This window comes from Puma concolor, chromosome A2, assembly GCF_028749965.1.
Source record: "Puma concolor isolate L17-30 chromosome A2, mPumCon1.1.hap2, whole genome shotgun sequence".
Lineage (NCBI taxonomy): Eukaryota > Metazoa > Chordata > Mammalia > Carnivora > Felidae > Puma > Puma concolor.
Genome location: NC_141668.1, coordinates 69,515,141 through 69,531,397, shown reverse-complemented (window position 1 = coordinate 69,531,397; position 16,257 = coordinate 69,515,141). Strand labels below are relative to the sequence as shown.

Genomic DNA, 16,257 nt, shown 5'->3' with positions numbered 1-16,257 from the left:
CATTTGATTCATTTAGAGATGAAAGAAATGTGTCTGCAAGGTGAAACCATGGACTCATGGAAAGCTGTGATTTCTGTACGACGTTATTTGTCTAATAGTTTCATATTGTTAATGACCATCCAGTTAGCATCTTCATTACACTTATTCTCATATACAGGAGAAATCAGTGGATGATCTGTAGAATCCTTTAATGACATCCAGAAGGATCCTGTACACGGTCTCGCCGGTGTCTTAGTCTTCAGCGAGAAAGGGTAGGAGAGAACAGAAAACGTCCTCTTCCAACCCCTGTTCCTGGATGTGTGAAGGAAGAGGTTTTTGCTAGCTTGGAACAAAAGATATCCTAGGATGGCACTGATAACAAAAGTTCTACGTGTATCGCCACGTTTAAATTCTCCTTTCTCCAAAATGTAAAATACATCTGCTTTCCATCCTCTGAAATGCTATGGGACTGAAAATCCTTTTGTAATGCTGGAGAAACGCCAGTATTCTATCTGGTTTGGGAGAAGGATGCTCTGCTCATAGAAGATACTATATCTCAGAAACACTTAAGACACTGCAGATGAGATATAAGGTGGGAAAAAAAGCCTTTTCCTTCCATTTGAAATGCTCTTCTTAGCATAATTTCCGACGACAATATCTTAATACCTTAAGTTATTTGGCCATCCTTAAAAGTGCAACTTATCCTGACGTCTCAAGGGACAAAAAAGTTACGGAAGTCCGAGGAATGAGTCACTTTGCTCAATTTTGATGAGTAATCTCAGGTGTCATGGAACCTCGTTCCGAAAGGAGAGGGGAGGGGGCGTCAGCTCTGCAGACGGAAGAAGACGGGCCGCTCGGGATTGGATGGCGAGATCTCGATTTTCCCAAAGTTGCGTCATTTCGAACCCAATTGGGTCCAGATGTTATGGGCACCGACGGGTTACCGTCTCAGAAACTCTCAATCAGACGCAAGCGAAAGGAGAGGAGGCGGTTAATTAAATATTGAGCAGAAAGTCGCGTGGGGAGCGTGTCACGTGGGCCTCGGGGCTCGTCGGGGCTCAGATAAATACCGCGCGGCACCGAGCGGGCAAAAGAGCGCGCCGCTGCCTCCACCACCACCTCGGAGACCGAGAGCGCAGAGCGCCCCGCGTGCGCTCAGAGCAGCCAGAGGAATCCTTCGGGCCTGCCCGCCGCAGTAAGTGCCCGCGCCGCGCATCGCTCCGAGGTGGCGGCTGGCCACGCTGGATGGGCCGCTGGAGCTAGGGACAATGGGAGGACTGCGGGGGGACAGCGGGGCGACGGGTATCCCAAACGCCAAAGCCCCTCATTGTTACCCACCTGCAGAGCCTGCTGGCTTGAAGGTATGGATCGGTGGGTCTGGGGCGGAAGGAGTCGGGTTCCAGGGAGAAGGGGATTTGAGAAGCTTTGGGGCATGATTATCTTTCCTAAGGCGTACAAGGTATCCTTTAGGCTTTTTATCCCTCGGTTCAATCGGCCCTGATTTGGCTGTGAGACCAGAAATTATGCTGCCCAAACTCTTGGATAACCATCCCCAATATGTACATTTTTTCTTCCCCACAATTCCCAGAAATCCAACATGAAAATCCTCGTGGCCTTGGCCGTCTTTTTTCTCATCTCCACTCAACTGTTCGCAGAAGAAATCGGAGATAACGATGATCTGAATTATTGGTCCGACTGGTCCGACAGCGACCAGATCAAGGTGAGAACGGGTCTCCAGCCGGCGCGCGCCGTTTTTCCAGGCCTAGGGGGCCATCACTTCCCCTGCGATAACATTCTAGTTAGCCTGGAAGACACCGTGACCGCGACCAGAGGCGGTGGAGGCGCGCGGGGAAGGGGGGTGGGGGTGTAAAGGAACGCCATTCCCTGGGGCCCGCACGAGATTTTTGTGCCCAGGATCCCAAGTTTCCTCCCGGGGTCTGCGCCGTCGGGTCTCGGGAACTCCCGGGAGGAGGGGGGGGGGGGGTCCTCATAAGGCTGAAAACCTTACAAGGTTTCATCCTGGGGTAACGGAGATTTCGGGGACTCCAGTCTAGCTGCAGGGACCGGGCGTTTGGAAACGGCTGGGCAGCAGCAGAAGGGGGCGCGCCCAACGCTGGTAGAAGCAGGGGCAAAGGGCAAGTTGCTGGGGGCTTCGAAGGGCGGGGTGGGTGGGAAGGTAGCTTCCAGCCTTGACTTTTATTTTGCTGACCCGAGGACGGAGCCGCAAGTTTTCCTTTACTGGGCTCGCAAGCTATTCCTGCAAGGGGGCGCGCCTCGAGGGAACAGTAAAAGTCTCGCGGTGCAGGTCTCCAGTAAAGCGTTGTCATTCCCTCCCCGCTCCCGACACACACCTGTGTGCGTTTAGGGCGGTCAGGCGTCTCCAAAGCCCGCGCCAGAGTCCAGAGAAAGTCAGGTGGCTGCGCGACAGATGGGCGGGGGGTCTCAAAGCTAGGAGCAAAAAGCGGAAAGCGTGCAGACCTCGGGGATGCCGCTACGCCAGCTAACCATCGGGGGCGGGGCTGGGGGATGGAGGCGCGGCTAGAACCGAGTTCCGCCGGGAGGGGTGTAGGAAGGGAGCTCCCTGGCTAGGACCCCATTCCGCCCCGGCGCGGGGAAGCCGGGCCTCCTCTCGCCTCCCTGTGGGGCGAGCTTCCGGGCACTGGCGGCGGTGGTGCCCGCAGCCGAGCTTCTCCTAAGGCTGGCGCGCACTACCGGAATGACTCGGGTTTCCCGGCGCCACGCGCTGGTTGCCTACACGCTCGTTTGTCTGTGCGTCCGCCCCCAGGAGGAGCTGCCCGAGCCCTTTGAGCATCTTCTGCAGAGAATCGCCCGGAGACCCAAGCCTCAGCAGTTCTTCGGATTAATGGGCAAACGGGATGCTGGTGAGATGGGCAGCCATCCCTCTCTCTGTCTCTCTGAGCAGTCGCCCTCTCTCCCGTCGCCGCTTCTCAGAGCTCCCAGTCTCTCTTGCTCTTTGAGTAAAAGTTTCCATCCTAAAATGGATATATCCCCGAGGAGCGACTCTGGCCTTGACCCACCAATACACACACCAGTCCGCGGAGGGAGGGAGAGATCGTTTGCGCGTGCCTCACACAATTAGAGTGACCCAAATCAAGAACGGGGACCAGCCTTAGCTGAGCTCTGCCTTGACTGAAGATCCAAAATGACAAAGCGGAAGGCGCGGGGCCTCCAGGGGGTCTAACTGCCTGTGGAAACCCATTTTAGACCATTGGGGTTAGATTAGATTCAGGTGCCTCATGTCTCGTGATAGAAATATTGTTACCTTTTATTTGTCACATCAGTGGAACGTGCAAATAGTTAATGTCAATTCATCTTTTGTCAGATTCCTCAATTGAAAAACAAGTGGCCCTGTTAAAGGCTCTTTATGGTAAACATTTCTATAAATCTTTATTTTACTAATGTGAATGCACACGTAGGAAAAGTGAAGAAAGTCTTTTATGGGCTGAAATAGATTCTTGGTCATACCTGTTTAATAAAACTATAGACTTGTATCCATCTCTGAATGTCAAATAGTAGTCCCGCCCCGAGATATGGTTCTTATATGAAAACAGGTGGTGTGGCCTAACAGTTACTGTTAGGCTTCAGGGGCCTAATAGTTCTGGGTTTAAATCTGGCCCATAGAAGGCTCTCAAAAATACTCCCTTTGGAATATTTTTGGTTGCTATTCTGTTTTTATCATTAACAATTTGGTTAGCATTTATGGTTCTGCTATATTCCTCAGGATAGTACATGAATGGGAAATGTTAGGTATTTTAAAAATCAACATTTTATAATTCTCTTTTAAAAATGTAGCGTCTTTAAAACAAATCTGTTGCTCTGCTAACTTGGCCTTTCTTTCTTCTAGGGCATGGCCAGATCTCTCATAAAAGTAAGTTTCTAATTATTTTGAATAATTTTGACATTTACCAATGCAAAGGTAAATTAGATTGAATTTCATTTTATATCTTCTGTAATAACTTAGGACTTAGTATTTTTAATGAAGACGGTATTAGAAGGGGGGAGACTCCTATTAATTATATCCAGAATAGGTTTGTTCAAAGCTGTTTTTTAGACCTAGATACTTACCAAAATGATGCATTATGTTAAAAATCCTTTTAACTCCTACCTAACCTGTTGCTGAATTCCTTATCCATGGAAACTGTGAGATAATAAATGTTTATTGTTGTTTAAGCTGCAAAAAAAAAACAAAAACAAAAAAACAAGAAGAAATCCTTTAACTCCTATAAATTGTTAGTTTTAGGTAAGAATTTCAGTCCAGGGGTAAAAATCCACAACAGAGTCCTCTCCTTTCACACACACCCTCTCCCATCCCTTACCACCTCCACTGCAAAAACAAAAACAATAAGCATTTATAGGCATCTCCTAACATTTCAGTCTGCTAGGTCTCCTGAGGACATCATGTATTAGGGTCATCCAGCAGCCAGTTGAGAGGATCGAGTGAACGAGTAGAGAATCCATGGTAAAGAGAGCTAGAAATGCAGTTTTTTGATCCCATAAATGATCTATCAAAGTTCAGGGAAACATTTCATAGGGCAGTGGAGATAGCAGACTTGTGGCACTTGACATTCATTAGATCTTAGTTTTCCAGTTAGTAGAGCTCAAGTTGACAGGAAGTCCCCCCGGGTCCACCTCAATCCTACTCACTTACCCCAGGGTCCACTCACATCTCCTACTTGGACTTGGGTTCACTGGTTGGCAGAGGAGGTCACGTTTAAACAGCAGTCCTATTCTCAAATAATACAGTTTAAACCACGAGACCTTTTGCCACTAAAGTTGAAATAGTAAGCTTTCCCGAAAGCTTTATGTTTGAAAATAAATCTTATTCCTATTTACATTGTAAAGATTTGACTTTGAAGGGAACTGTATATAGCAAAATTCTATATAATGAAAATAAAGGTGCTCTATTAGTGTGAAAACACACTTTTCCAAAAGGAGTATTTTTTTAAAATCCAACAAAATAGAAATAGTGACCTTCTAGAAGTTTATAATCATCAGGTGCAAGGATCTACTCAACTAAGGTTCAGCTCCTGAGAAATAACAACGTAGTCAGAGACACGAGGACATCTACTTGGATATTTCTGTTTGTGAAGTCAACCCCCTAAAAGTCAAAGCTAGCTTAAATGGCAACAATATTTAAAACATATATGAGCAGATAGAATGTAATATGAATAAAGTGTACTTGCTAATATTTAGACATAGAATTAAGAAAAATGCTTTCTTTTGTATTGTTTAATGTCATTTGTAAGACTTATTAGGAATCATCATTTCTTCAGTCTCCCCAAAACTTGAAATGGTTATGTATTTATTATATAGGCATATGTTCAAAAGCTTGCTTTTCTTCGGTACAAGTTTTAACCGTTGATTTCCTCGAAGATCTACATATTGAAATACCCCTAAATGTATTTTTCCAGGGCATAAAACAGATTCCTTTGTTGGACTAATGGGCAAAAGAGCTTTAAATTCTGGTATGTATAAAACCATGACTGAAAATAGACAATATCTTAAATCTATATTTTTTTCTAAAGCTTAATTTTCAAAGTACTAAAAAGGCATAATAAATTCAAAATGAGTATTTGTGATGAAAAAAAATGTAACTGCAATAAATAAGTCCAGGCATGGATTTGTAGCTGATTAAGCTAATATCACCCAGGATGCATCGATCTTTCTCAAACCATCAGCCTTCCCAGCATCTTTCCCACGTAATCCTTACTTAACCTGAATCCTTGGGCTGGTCTACTACTCTTCCCCTTATATTTGTTACATCAGCCACACTTAACTTCACTGAACTAAGAGAGGAAGGGTATGTGGTGAATAAGACCAGGTTTCACTTACTACCAAGGTAATTTGAAAGTCTTAGAACACCTTACATCCAGCAGTCTTTCAGCACAACATAAACAAAACACTATTTCCATTTATGCAGATCACTTGCTCTTTATGAAGTTGTAAAGACTCAAACTCGAAACATCCTGATGGATGTTTGAGAGTATGAGAATGACATAGTCCATCCCAGTGCCTTCAAAAAGGAACACGATCAAGCCACCCTGCAGGGCTGCGATCCCTTCCGGCTGCAAAACTGAGCGTGAAGGGATGCCACGGTTCTCTTAACCCAGTTTAATCTTGGATAAGTCTTTCACTTACCATAAAGGCTGCATATTTCCTTGCCTCTCTTTAGTTTGTCGTCTGTGAAAAGGCCTCATACGTAGATCTGAAAACCCACTCACCATACCATTTTTCAATGTGAAGTAATTCCTATATCCTTTTCATAGAGACTGATTTTTTTGTAAAGCACATTCAGCTTTTATAATGATTAGGTTCCTTAGGAAAGCTATTCAAACTATTTTACGTTCAGTGGAAAGAGAATTATAGTATTAATTAAGTAATTAATTAGAAAGCAACTGCATGACTCAATCATTTAGAATATTGCAAGTTTTTAGAAAATCTGTAACTAAGAAGTGCTGGCATAATTATCTGAAAAATTTATGTGAAAGTGATGTATCCCTACTATGGGTTCCGTACCTTCCAAATCTAGATATGACATTCGTATACCCGTGTCCGTAATTTTGGGGCTGCTCAAGTTAAAATTTTAAAGAAGTTAACAATGTGCCTAATGAAAAGCTTGAAATTATCTTACCACATGCTATCCTCTAGCTTTTGGAAATGGAATGTAAATTTAAACCACCCTGGCTTTACTTGTAGCAGAAATGTACACCAGCTCTTATACGACTGTGGTCTTCTTGATAATCCTATTAGTCACCAGCTATCTATTTCCAGAATTAATACAGGTATCAGAACATGGTTAACTTTACAAATAATACAGATATTGCGCAATTTACACAGATCAAATGCTTTTAAATGTAGGTAGGGTAATCATATAATTACAGATAAATAGAATCACTAGAATGAATCAGAATCAATTTATGACTAAATCTTCACTCCTCCATTTCAGTTAAGAAACTGTAAAAGGGAAAAATGGGCAAAAATATAACCTACACTCAGATCTTTTCATATGACCAGCTGAGGCAAGGTTGTGATTGTGTTCTGCAGACATCTGATTCTTAGCCTTTTGTGGTCACAGACCCCTCTGACAATCTGAGAAATCTAGAGCCCTGCTTTGTAGAGAACGCCTCATTAGCTTATGAACACAAAAATTGACATATAGTTGTGGAGAGTTCAAGGACCAGGTAAAAAAAATTCTGCTTCCGGGGAAGAGGCTATTATGTTCCAGCTGACACTAATGAGTCTTTGGTTAGTTTGCATTATTTCACCTCACTTCCCTGAGGGTCAGATCCTGTTACCTGAAGCTTGTCAGGAACTGAACTTGGGCTTGCCTTCCTCTTCCTCCTTCTCCTTATACAAACAAAGCAGGATGAGAAATGGACTTTTCCTTCTCTGACAACCGCAGACCTCCTTGAAATTGCATATAATTTAATAATAATATGTAATATAGTATAATTCTGGCTTTTTTTTTAAGTCCAGATAGAGTATTTAAATTACTTGCTAGCCATACGTTAAGTACCTTTGGAGCATTGATTAATCTTTCACAGGCCATTAGGCTGCTAGGAGGTAAGTTAAACTGTGTTGTATGTGGGTGGCACAATTGCCCTACCTACTGACAATGAACAAGGACAGTCCATCACTGGAAGGTATCCACAAGACAGGAGACCCTCACAGCCTTAGGTACTTATATAACAAGGATCCAGAAACTTTTTCTGTAAAGAGTCAGATAGCAAATATTTCAGATTTTGTGAGCTGTGCAGTCTCCGTAGCAACTACTCCTATCTGTCAATAAAATACTAAAGTAGCCATAGTACATGGGTGTGGCCATGTTCCAGTAAGACATTCTTTTCTTTATTTAAAAAAAAAAACTGTTTTAATGTTTATTTCTTTTTGAGGGAGAGACAGAGTGCAAATCGGGGAGGGGCAGAGGGAGAAGATGAGGGAGACAGAATCGGAGGCAGGCCCTAGGCTCCGAGCTGTCAGTCCAGAGCCCAATGCAGGGCTCAAACCCACAAGCTGTGAGATCATGACCTGAGCTGAAGTTGGACGCTTAACCAACTGAGCCACCCAGGCGCCCCAAGATGTTATTTTCAAGAAAAGGTGGTGGGCTGGATTTGTCCCATGACCTGTAGTTTGTTGACTCTGTCCTAGAATAGAAGTCTCACATTTTGCTTTTATCCTGCTACTGTTTCTATTCCTGTACTTGAGGAATTATCCATTCTATAAATCACCAAGGGGCCTGCCCCTACTTAAGAAAGTTGTTGGGGAGTAACACTACAACAGATTGTGGGAATGTGCTTTGGGGGGCACAAAGTATATGGCAGATAAGCTGAACAACCAAGAATTCTGTGGTTAGAACACTTCCAGTCAGGATGGAGACTGAAGCAAGATTGGAGGACATGCAAATAAAATTCCTAGAAATACTTCAGTGGAGGGGGGAAAGTCATTATGAGTCTTTAATAAATTCCCCTATGTCTTGAAGTTTATTTACCTCAGTGAATCCTCTTAAAAAACTCTCTACGTTCTCTTTGTTCTCAGTGGCTTACGAAAGGCGTGCGATGCAGGATTATGAAAGAAGACGTAAATAAACCAGCTAATGTGTAATTTATTGAGCTTCATTTGTGTCAGTGGCCAGTGAAAGGTAAAATGAGACATGCACTATGAGGAATAATTCTTTAATAACAATTGTTTTGAGTTGAAAACTCAAAAAACTGTTTTTCATATCGTGCCAATATGTGTTGTGAAAGTGTGTTAGAATTCTAATAGGACTCCCTCAGACATAGAAGCCAGTGGTAATTTCTCAACAAGGCACAGTGTTCAATGAAAGTGAAATACAGTCTTCAAAGAAAGAAGTCATTTTTGTTTCTTGGAAGCAGTCACGTCAGCCACTGCTAAAGGAAAGGAAACTCACAGACAGGCTTGTGCTTCATCTGTTTTCATGGTGGAAATGTACTAAGATTTGGTATAAAACTGTATCCCTGCAGCATGTTTCATGTGTTGTGACTATATAGAGATGTTTTTAAAGTTTTAATGTGATTCTAAGGTCTTCACTTCATTGTATAATGCGTTGTGAGTTAACATTTTAAATAAAAGAAAAATTACCTGGAAGATTGGGTTTTATTCTTTCATTAATAATTCTCAAACCAGCAAACTTTCTTTTAGTAGATGAAATCTGTTTGAAGCTATTTTGGCTGCTACATGGTGAAACATAAAGCAACCAAGTTTCTCTTGTGGAAAATTACTACAATATAATGTTTCTCTCTCTCTCTCACACACACACACACACACACACACACACATGCTGTTTGTTTGTTGTTGTTGTTGTTGTTGTTGGCAGCTCAGTCATTTGGCATGAGATCATTCACGAGGAAAACAATTACATTTTGTAATCCAAACAGTAAAGGATAAGTTCTGTTTATACATGCCCATGATTTCCTTTTACAGATAGGATAATAATCTGTCTTAAAGATGCATTCCACTGGTTATTTCATCAGCAGCCCATTTAAGCCCTGCTTGGAGCTCAGGTATAAATGCATCAGTGTGTGACTCTTACTAGAATTAAGATCCCAAACTCTCACAAAGGTCATCAAAAGATGATACGGAAACATAGGGGACTGATTGAGAATACAGCATCACTCCTGTAACAAAGACAAGAGCACCTTTCTAGCATTTCTAAGGAGTCCTGTGAATTGCCAGCACCTAAAACACTCTAGCAGAAGCATGTGTATCAGGAATAAATACAGAGCAATCAGAGCAAGGCTTTTGTGTATTTATTTAAGGGGAAGGATTGGTAAGTGTCGTTGGAATCGTTTTCTGATTGCATAGAGAGTGTGGGATATTGACAAATGGGACGATGACTCAGGAGTAGCAATGTTTGGTGACATAAAACTCCATGATTTTAGCCTGGATTAGTGACTGTTGATCAATGTTAAAACCATTTGTGGGACAGGAGAGCTAAACTATATTTTAACCTTTATATTTTTAAGTGAAAAATTTGTCTTAAACTCTAACAAACTCATTTCCTGTTAACACAATACATTGAAATATTACAAATTATAAATAATAAGCAAAATGGAGAAAATTGGCGTCATCTAGAGCCCACTCCCCAATAGTAATGTTTAACATTCTATTTAATAATAATTGCTGGGGAGCCAGGGTGGCTTAGTCAGTTGGGCATCTGACTTCCGCTCAGGTCATGACCTCACCATTTGTGAGTTCAGTCCCCGCCTCAGGCTCTGTGCTGACAGCTCGGAGCCTGGAGCCTGGAGCCTGCTTCAGATTCTGTGTTTCCCTCCCTCTTTGCCCCTCCCCCACTTGGGCGTGCTCTCTCAAATAAATAAAAAATTAAAAAATAATTGCAATATATAATAATAGCTATCATATATAATCACTCAAGGAAGTATTATCAGCATCAATTTACAGATGATATGAAGCTCAAGGAAATCGTGGGGTCAGAGATTATAATGAGAGGAGTCAGTACTACAAAGGGATCATCAAGGAGAAGGAGAGGAACAAATTAAAATCTAACGAGATTGATTAAGCAAACTGGTATATTGATACAACTGAATGTTCTGCCATCATTTAAAATGGCGTTATGTGTTTAGTGACATAGAACAGAATATCTGGTATATTCTTAGGCACAAAACAATATGCCTGCATGATATATACATATTTATTTCTGCATAGATACTCTACCAGGAAGGAACGATACAATGGATGAGCGTGGGGTTTGAACCGCTCAAGTTTGGGTCCTGGCTCCATCAGGTGAATGGCCATGTGATGATGGGCAAGCCCCTTAACTTCTTTCTGCCTCATGATCCTCATGAGAATTGGATTAATGCTGGATTAATGCTAGTACCTGCCACTATCATACACTAGGATGCAGTGGATGGTATCCTCTGTGGAGCTTAGGTGAGGGCTGTGGAACATGATACCTATAAAGCTTGGAGCATAGTCTCCAGCCCACAGCCAAGTATTTAGTGAATGTTACCTGTTGCCATTGTTAGCTACTCTCCCAAAAGCCAGCGGGAAAATTAGCACCATTTTTTAGCAACTGGAATGTTTTTTAAGAGCACACTGAAGAAGCACCAGCATGGGGTGGTTTTTATATACTTGCTACGCAAATTAAATCTAAGGTGGTATCACAAACTGCAATGCTCTGTGCTGTTCATTGTTGTGCTAGATGGTCCCCATGGCCCGTTTCACCTCTGAGTGTCTATAAGTCTCTGCAGCAGGATCCCACAGTACTGCAGACGGACCTGCATCAGCAAGAATTCATCCACGCCTGCTTTCCCTCCAGGTCCAGACACCCGACAACACTTGTCGGGAAGGAAAGGGAGAGGAAGTTCAGCTTTACGTGTATACTCATGAAATATTTACTATTACTTTCCCTCTGTGGCATGGTTCCTTTGATGAAAATAAGTTTTCTTCACCTTTCTTCTTTCTTAAATATTTTATTCTGTTATGAAACAGCAAGAAGATGGATCTATATAATTAAGTTACCTAAATACTTTATTGCTTTGGTTTTTTGTTTTCTGGTTTTGGTTTGGGTCAGGAATGAGGGCAAAAACAAATGATACTCAAGCTGAGTAATTTGAGGAGAATTTAATGAAGGGACTAATTACAAAGCTGTCAGCAGGGTGTAGAGAAGCCAGCAATGGAATGTGGGTCTCCAGGCTGGCACCCTTAGGAGCCACTGCTACCCCAGGCCTAAAGGATCAAGAGGAGGAAATGAGGGTCTCTGTGTGCAGAGGAGCACCTGGCAGCTGCTGTCTTCAGTAGGAGGGCAGAACCAACACAGGGTAGTCAGGTATGTAGTGGGGCAAGAGGGTGGAAAGGCCAGGGAATAAATACCCCAACCTCACTCACCTCCTATTAGGCAAGCCCAACTGGAAACAGAGGGCTAGGAGACCTTGATGTAGCCCACACCAGTAAGCAGCATAGATAGGGCACCAGAGCAGGTGGGAAAAGCTGATGGGTTCATTTAGAGGTAGATAATAAAATGACATCCAATGGGTTATATATGCCATTACTGTGAATCCAAAAACAGAAACAATAAGTTGAAATTCAAATAGAGAAAAGTATAAAGTAAAAATGAGTCTTCCTCTGGACACCCAGTTGTTTTTCCTTGGAATATAGTTTCATAGGGACTTACCCAAACAAATAAAAATAATATTTTAATCAGAGCACATGCTGAAATCTCCCCTCTTAAGACCAAGTCATTATGATTTTTTTGTTATATTTTAAAAGTACTCTTTTTGTTATATTTTAAAAGTACATTGTGATTTGTGAAAAGCAGAGTAAGGACTTTTGGTGGACCAGAAATTATGTGATCCTTGAGAAAGAAAGCACACAAGGGGCCACACTGACAAGACATGGCCCTTGCAGGGAATCACAGAGGCTGTAAAAAAAAGGGGCCAACCCCAGAATAGGGAACTATACTGCTGCAGAATATGGACTTCTCATCAGCAACACTGGGTGCCATGAGATAAGGTAACAAAATCTAAAACTTCTTAAGGAAAAAAAATACTTGGTCAAACTATCCTTTAAAAATGAGAATGAACTTGTAAAAGAAGCAAAACCAACTAAAGTCTGTTAGCTTACATTAAAATCATCACAACAGACAAATTCAAGATAGCTGTTCTGCTGGAGAGCAGACAGCCTAAAGAATTTCTATGTTAAACTGATGAGAGTCAAAGTTCTGTTATATTCTAAGAATTGTTCACTGTTCCAGTTCTCAGAAGGTATGGGGAACTTAGGCTGCATTAGTCAGGAGACAGGATTTGGGGACTGTGAGAGTGGAGCTAAAATTTTAGCAGCTGTTAGATAGTCTGGATTTAGTAGGAGTGGTGAGGAGGAAGAGGTAAGGACTAGATGTTGCTAGAATCAGGAGAATAAATTCAGCCATTTAGCTTCTTTCATGAATGAAGGACATTTTCAAACATATCAGACCTTAGAAAGCTTACTATCCACATTCTTTGAAAGAATTACCCCAGGATATTATTTTAGCATGAAGAAAAACAAATCTGAGAGGGAGTAATGAGTAAAAAACATGGCATCAAAGAAATCATATGAAACAACATTGCTAAAATGAAATTTGTATGTGTGTTAAATAAACCATCTGGAAATAAAACTCCATAAGATGTCAACATGAGAATTAGCTGGGGGAGTATAGATGTCTGGTCACATAGGCACCCTCAGACTCCCATAAGGAAAGCAAATGTTTAGGCATAGTGAGCTACCCTATCATACGGGAAAAGTTCTAATATCAGCGAAGGATTGAATTTACCAGTCAAGTTGCCCGACACCAGCCAAGGGCCAATCTTGCAGGCAGGACTTGTCAAGTGTAACAGTCTCAGGCCTGCTATGTGAACTAGTTTTTTGCAAAACATGCATGGCCTCTATATCAAAACCTGGGTATGGAACCAGAGAAATTCTCAGGAAGAAATTTATGGCCATAAATGAATTTTTCCCCAAATAAAAGGGGTTGAAATCTAATGAAAAAGATTTCACCAAAAGACACTAAAAAGAACAACAAAATAAGTCCACTGAAGAGAGTGAAGGAATTGAGATTAAACCAGATAGTAATAAAACGAAAACTATAAGAACAAACACAAAATGATAAGCTTGATCAATTTTTTTTCCAAAGAAAAAAAGTTTTAAGGTAAAACTTTGCAAATCTATATTTAAGAAAAAAGAAACAGAAGGTAAAACTTGACATTGGCAGGAAAATGGCTATAGATACACAGGAGTTTGAAATTTTTTAAGATAATACCATATAAAACGGTACCAATGCATGCAAAAACATCAGTGAAAGGATATTTTTGGATACTAAAAATTAAAAATATTGAAATTCGTGGGGCGCCTGGGGGGCTCATTCCATTAAGCATCTAACTCTTGATTTCAGCTCAGGTCATGATCTCACAGTTCAGGAGACTCAGCCCCGCATCGGGCTCTGCACTGACAGCGTGAAGCCTGCTTGAGATTCTCTCTCTCCCTGCCCCTCCCCTGCTCGTGTGCATGCGCACACACTCTCTCTCTTTTTCTCTCTCTCTCAAAATGAATAAACACACATTTTAAAAATATTGACGCTAGTTACAATAAACCTGTGAATCACTGTGAAGAGTTTACAGCTGTACTCGTTAACTACGCTGCTTCTCTCACACCGATACCCAAAAGACTATGGTGCAGGCCACTTAATAAAGAAAATCAACTAAAGCTCCAGGAATAAAGGAATGAATTTTTTCAGGTTTTACAAACTGTTTCAAAACTAGGAAAACAGGACAGGGTAACGACCCAACACAATTAACAAGTTTGGTCTCACCGCGAAAGAAACTACCCAACCCATTCAATAATACCAGCCTAACTCTAACGACTCCGTCCAAAAACTGTTAGAACTAATAAATGAGTTCAGTGAAGTTGCAGGATACAAAATCAACATATGCAAATCAGTTGTGTTTGTACACACTAACAATGAAATATCTGAAAAAGAAATTTTAAAAATCCCATTTACAAAAGTATCAGAGCCAATGAAACACTTAGGAAGAAATCTGACCAAGTAGGAGAACAATCATAAATGAAAAGCTAATTAGACACTGATGAAAGAAATTGAAGAAGTCACAAATAAATGGAAAGATATTCCATGCTCATGGATTGGAAAAATTAACATTGATAAAATGTATATACTGCCCAGGTGATCTATAGATTCAATGCAATCCCTATCATAATTCTAATGGTATTTTCTTACAGAAATAGAAAAACAATCCTAAAATTTGTAGGAAACCACAGAAGACTCAAAAGAGCCAAAACAATCTGGAGAAAGAAAAACAAAGCTGGAGACATCATACTCCCTGATTCCTGTAACTATATTACAAAGTCTAGTAATCAAAACAGTATGGTACTGGCACAAAAACAGACACCTAGATTAATGGAATAGAATCAAGAGCCCAGAAATAAATCCATACATACACAGTCAACTAATATTTGACAAGGAAGCTAAAAATAGAAACAACAGTTTCTTCAATAAATTGTGCAGGGAAAATTGTATATTCACATACAAAAGAATAAAACTGGATCTTCATCTTACATAGCTTACAAAAATTACTTGTAATGAATTAAGGATTTAAATATAATACCCAAAATTGTAAAACTCCTGGAAGAAAATATAGAGAAAAGTCTCCTTGACATTGGTTTTGGCAATGATTTTTTGGATATGACACCAAAAGCACAAAAAAACAAAAGCAAAAATCAACAAGTGGGACTACATCAAAATAAAAAGCCTCTGCACAGCAGAAGGAACAATAAAATTAAAAGGCAACTTACTGGATGGGGAGGAAAATATTTGCAAACCATATATTTGATAAGGGCTTAAGGTTCAAAATATATAAGGAATTCACACAAGTACATAGAAAACAAATCTGATTTAAAAATGAGCAGAGGCCCTAAATAAACCTTTTAGCAAACAAGGCATACAAATGGCCAACAGAGGCATGAAAAGATGTTCAACATCATTAACCATCAGGGAAACGCAAACCAAAGCCACAATGATAGATCACTGCACACATATTAGAATGTCTGTCATCAAAAAGACAAGAGATCACGAGTATTGGCAAAGATGTAGAGAAAAGATGTAAAGAAAAGGGAACCCTTGGGGTGCTTGGGTGGCTGAGTCGGTTGGGTGTCCAACTTTGGCTCAGGTCATGATCTCATAGTTTGTGAGTTCGAGCCCCACATCGGGCTCTGTGCTGACAGCTCAGAGCCTGGAGCCCGTTTCAGATTCTGTGTCTCCCTCTCTCTGCCCCTCCCCTGCTCGTGCTCTGTCTCTCTCTCTCTCAAAAATAAATAAAACATTAAAAAAAAATTTAAAGATTAAGGAAAATAAAATAGAGAGGTAATTATAGATGAAAAGAGACTTACAAGATACATCAACCAATTGAGTCTTTTTTAAACTAATAAACTTTAAAAAATTATGAAACAATCAGAGAAGTTTGAACAATGGGTATTTGATGACAGTGAAGAATTATTGTTAATATTTAGATGTGATCATTGTATTCAGTTATGGTTCAGCAATATATGAATCACAGTCCTCAACCTCAAGAGGCTCAGAGCTAGTAGGAGGAATACACACGCGAGAAATGATTTAAATGCAATAAGGCAAGATTAGGGAGAAGTGAAAAGTGTCCTCGGAATGCAGAAAGGGTATTATCTGGGAGGTATGAGAGAGGTGAGTCTCCAAAAACAGAAAGTTTTCAGGGGGCAGTC

At 41.0% G+C, this 16,257-nt stretch overlaps 1 protein-coding gene across 4 annotated transcripts; it reads left to right on the top strand.

The window, feature by feature from the left end:
* The first annotated feature begins 948 nt into the window (after positions 1–948).
* TAC1 (tachykinin precursor 1) lies at positions 949–9,105 on the top strand. Of its 4 annotated transcripts, none has more exons than XM_025929899.2 (7): positions 949–1,174; positions 1,568–1,699; positions 2,765–2,861; positions 3,323–3,367; positions 3,845–3,868; positions 5,412–5,465; positions 8,536–9,105. In XM_025929899.2, the coding sequence occupies exons 2-7, from the start codon at positions 1,577–1,579 to the stop codon at positions 8,583–8,585; spliced, it is 393 nt and encodes a 130-aa protein (XP_025785684.1). In that variant the 5' UTR covers positions 949–1,174; positions 1,568–1,576; the 3' UTR covers positions 8,586–9,105. The 4 variants fall into 4 exon arrangements, with proteins under 4 accessions (XP_025785684.1, XP_086551909.1, XP_086551904.1 ...); XM_086695769.1 differs by lacking the exon at positions 949–1,174 and adding an exon at positions 1,190–1,340; XM_086695783.1 differs by lacking the exons at positions 949–1,174; positions 5,412–5,465 and adding an exon at positions 1,183–1,340.
* The last annotated feature ends 7,152 nt before the right edge of the window (positions 9,106–16,257 follow it).

Excerpts from the sequence above, each read along its gene's own strand:
- TAC1 (XM_086695769.1), top strand. The coding sequence starts at position 1,248 with ATGGGAGGACTGCGGGGGGACAGCGGGGCGACGGGTATCCCAAACGCC. Across the intron at positions 1,341-1,567 it reads CAGAGCCTGCTGGCTTGAAG|AAATCCAACATGAAAATCCT; the intron begins GTATGGATCGGT and ends CACAATTCCCAG. Across the intron at positions 5,466-8,535 it reads CAAAAGAGCTTTAAATTCTG|TGGCTTACGAAAGGCGTGCG; the intron begins GTATGTATAAAA and ends CTTTGTTCTCAG.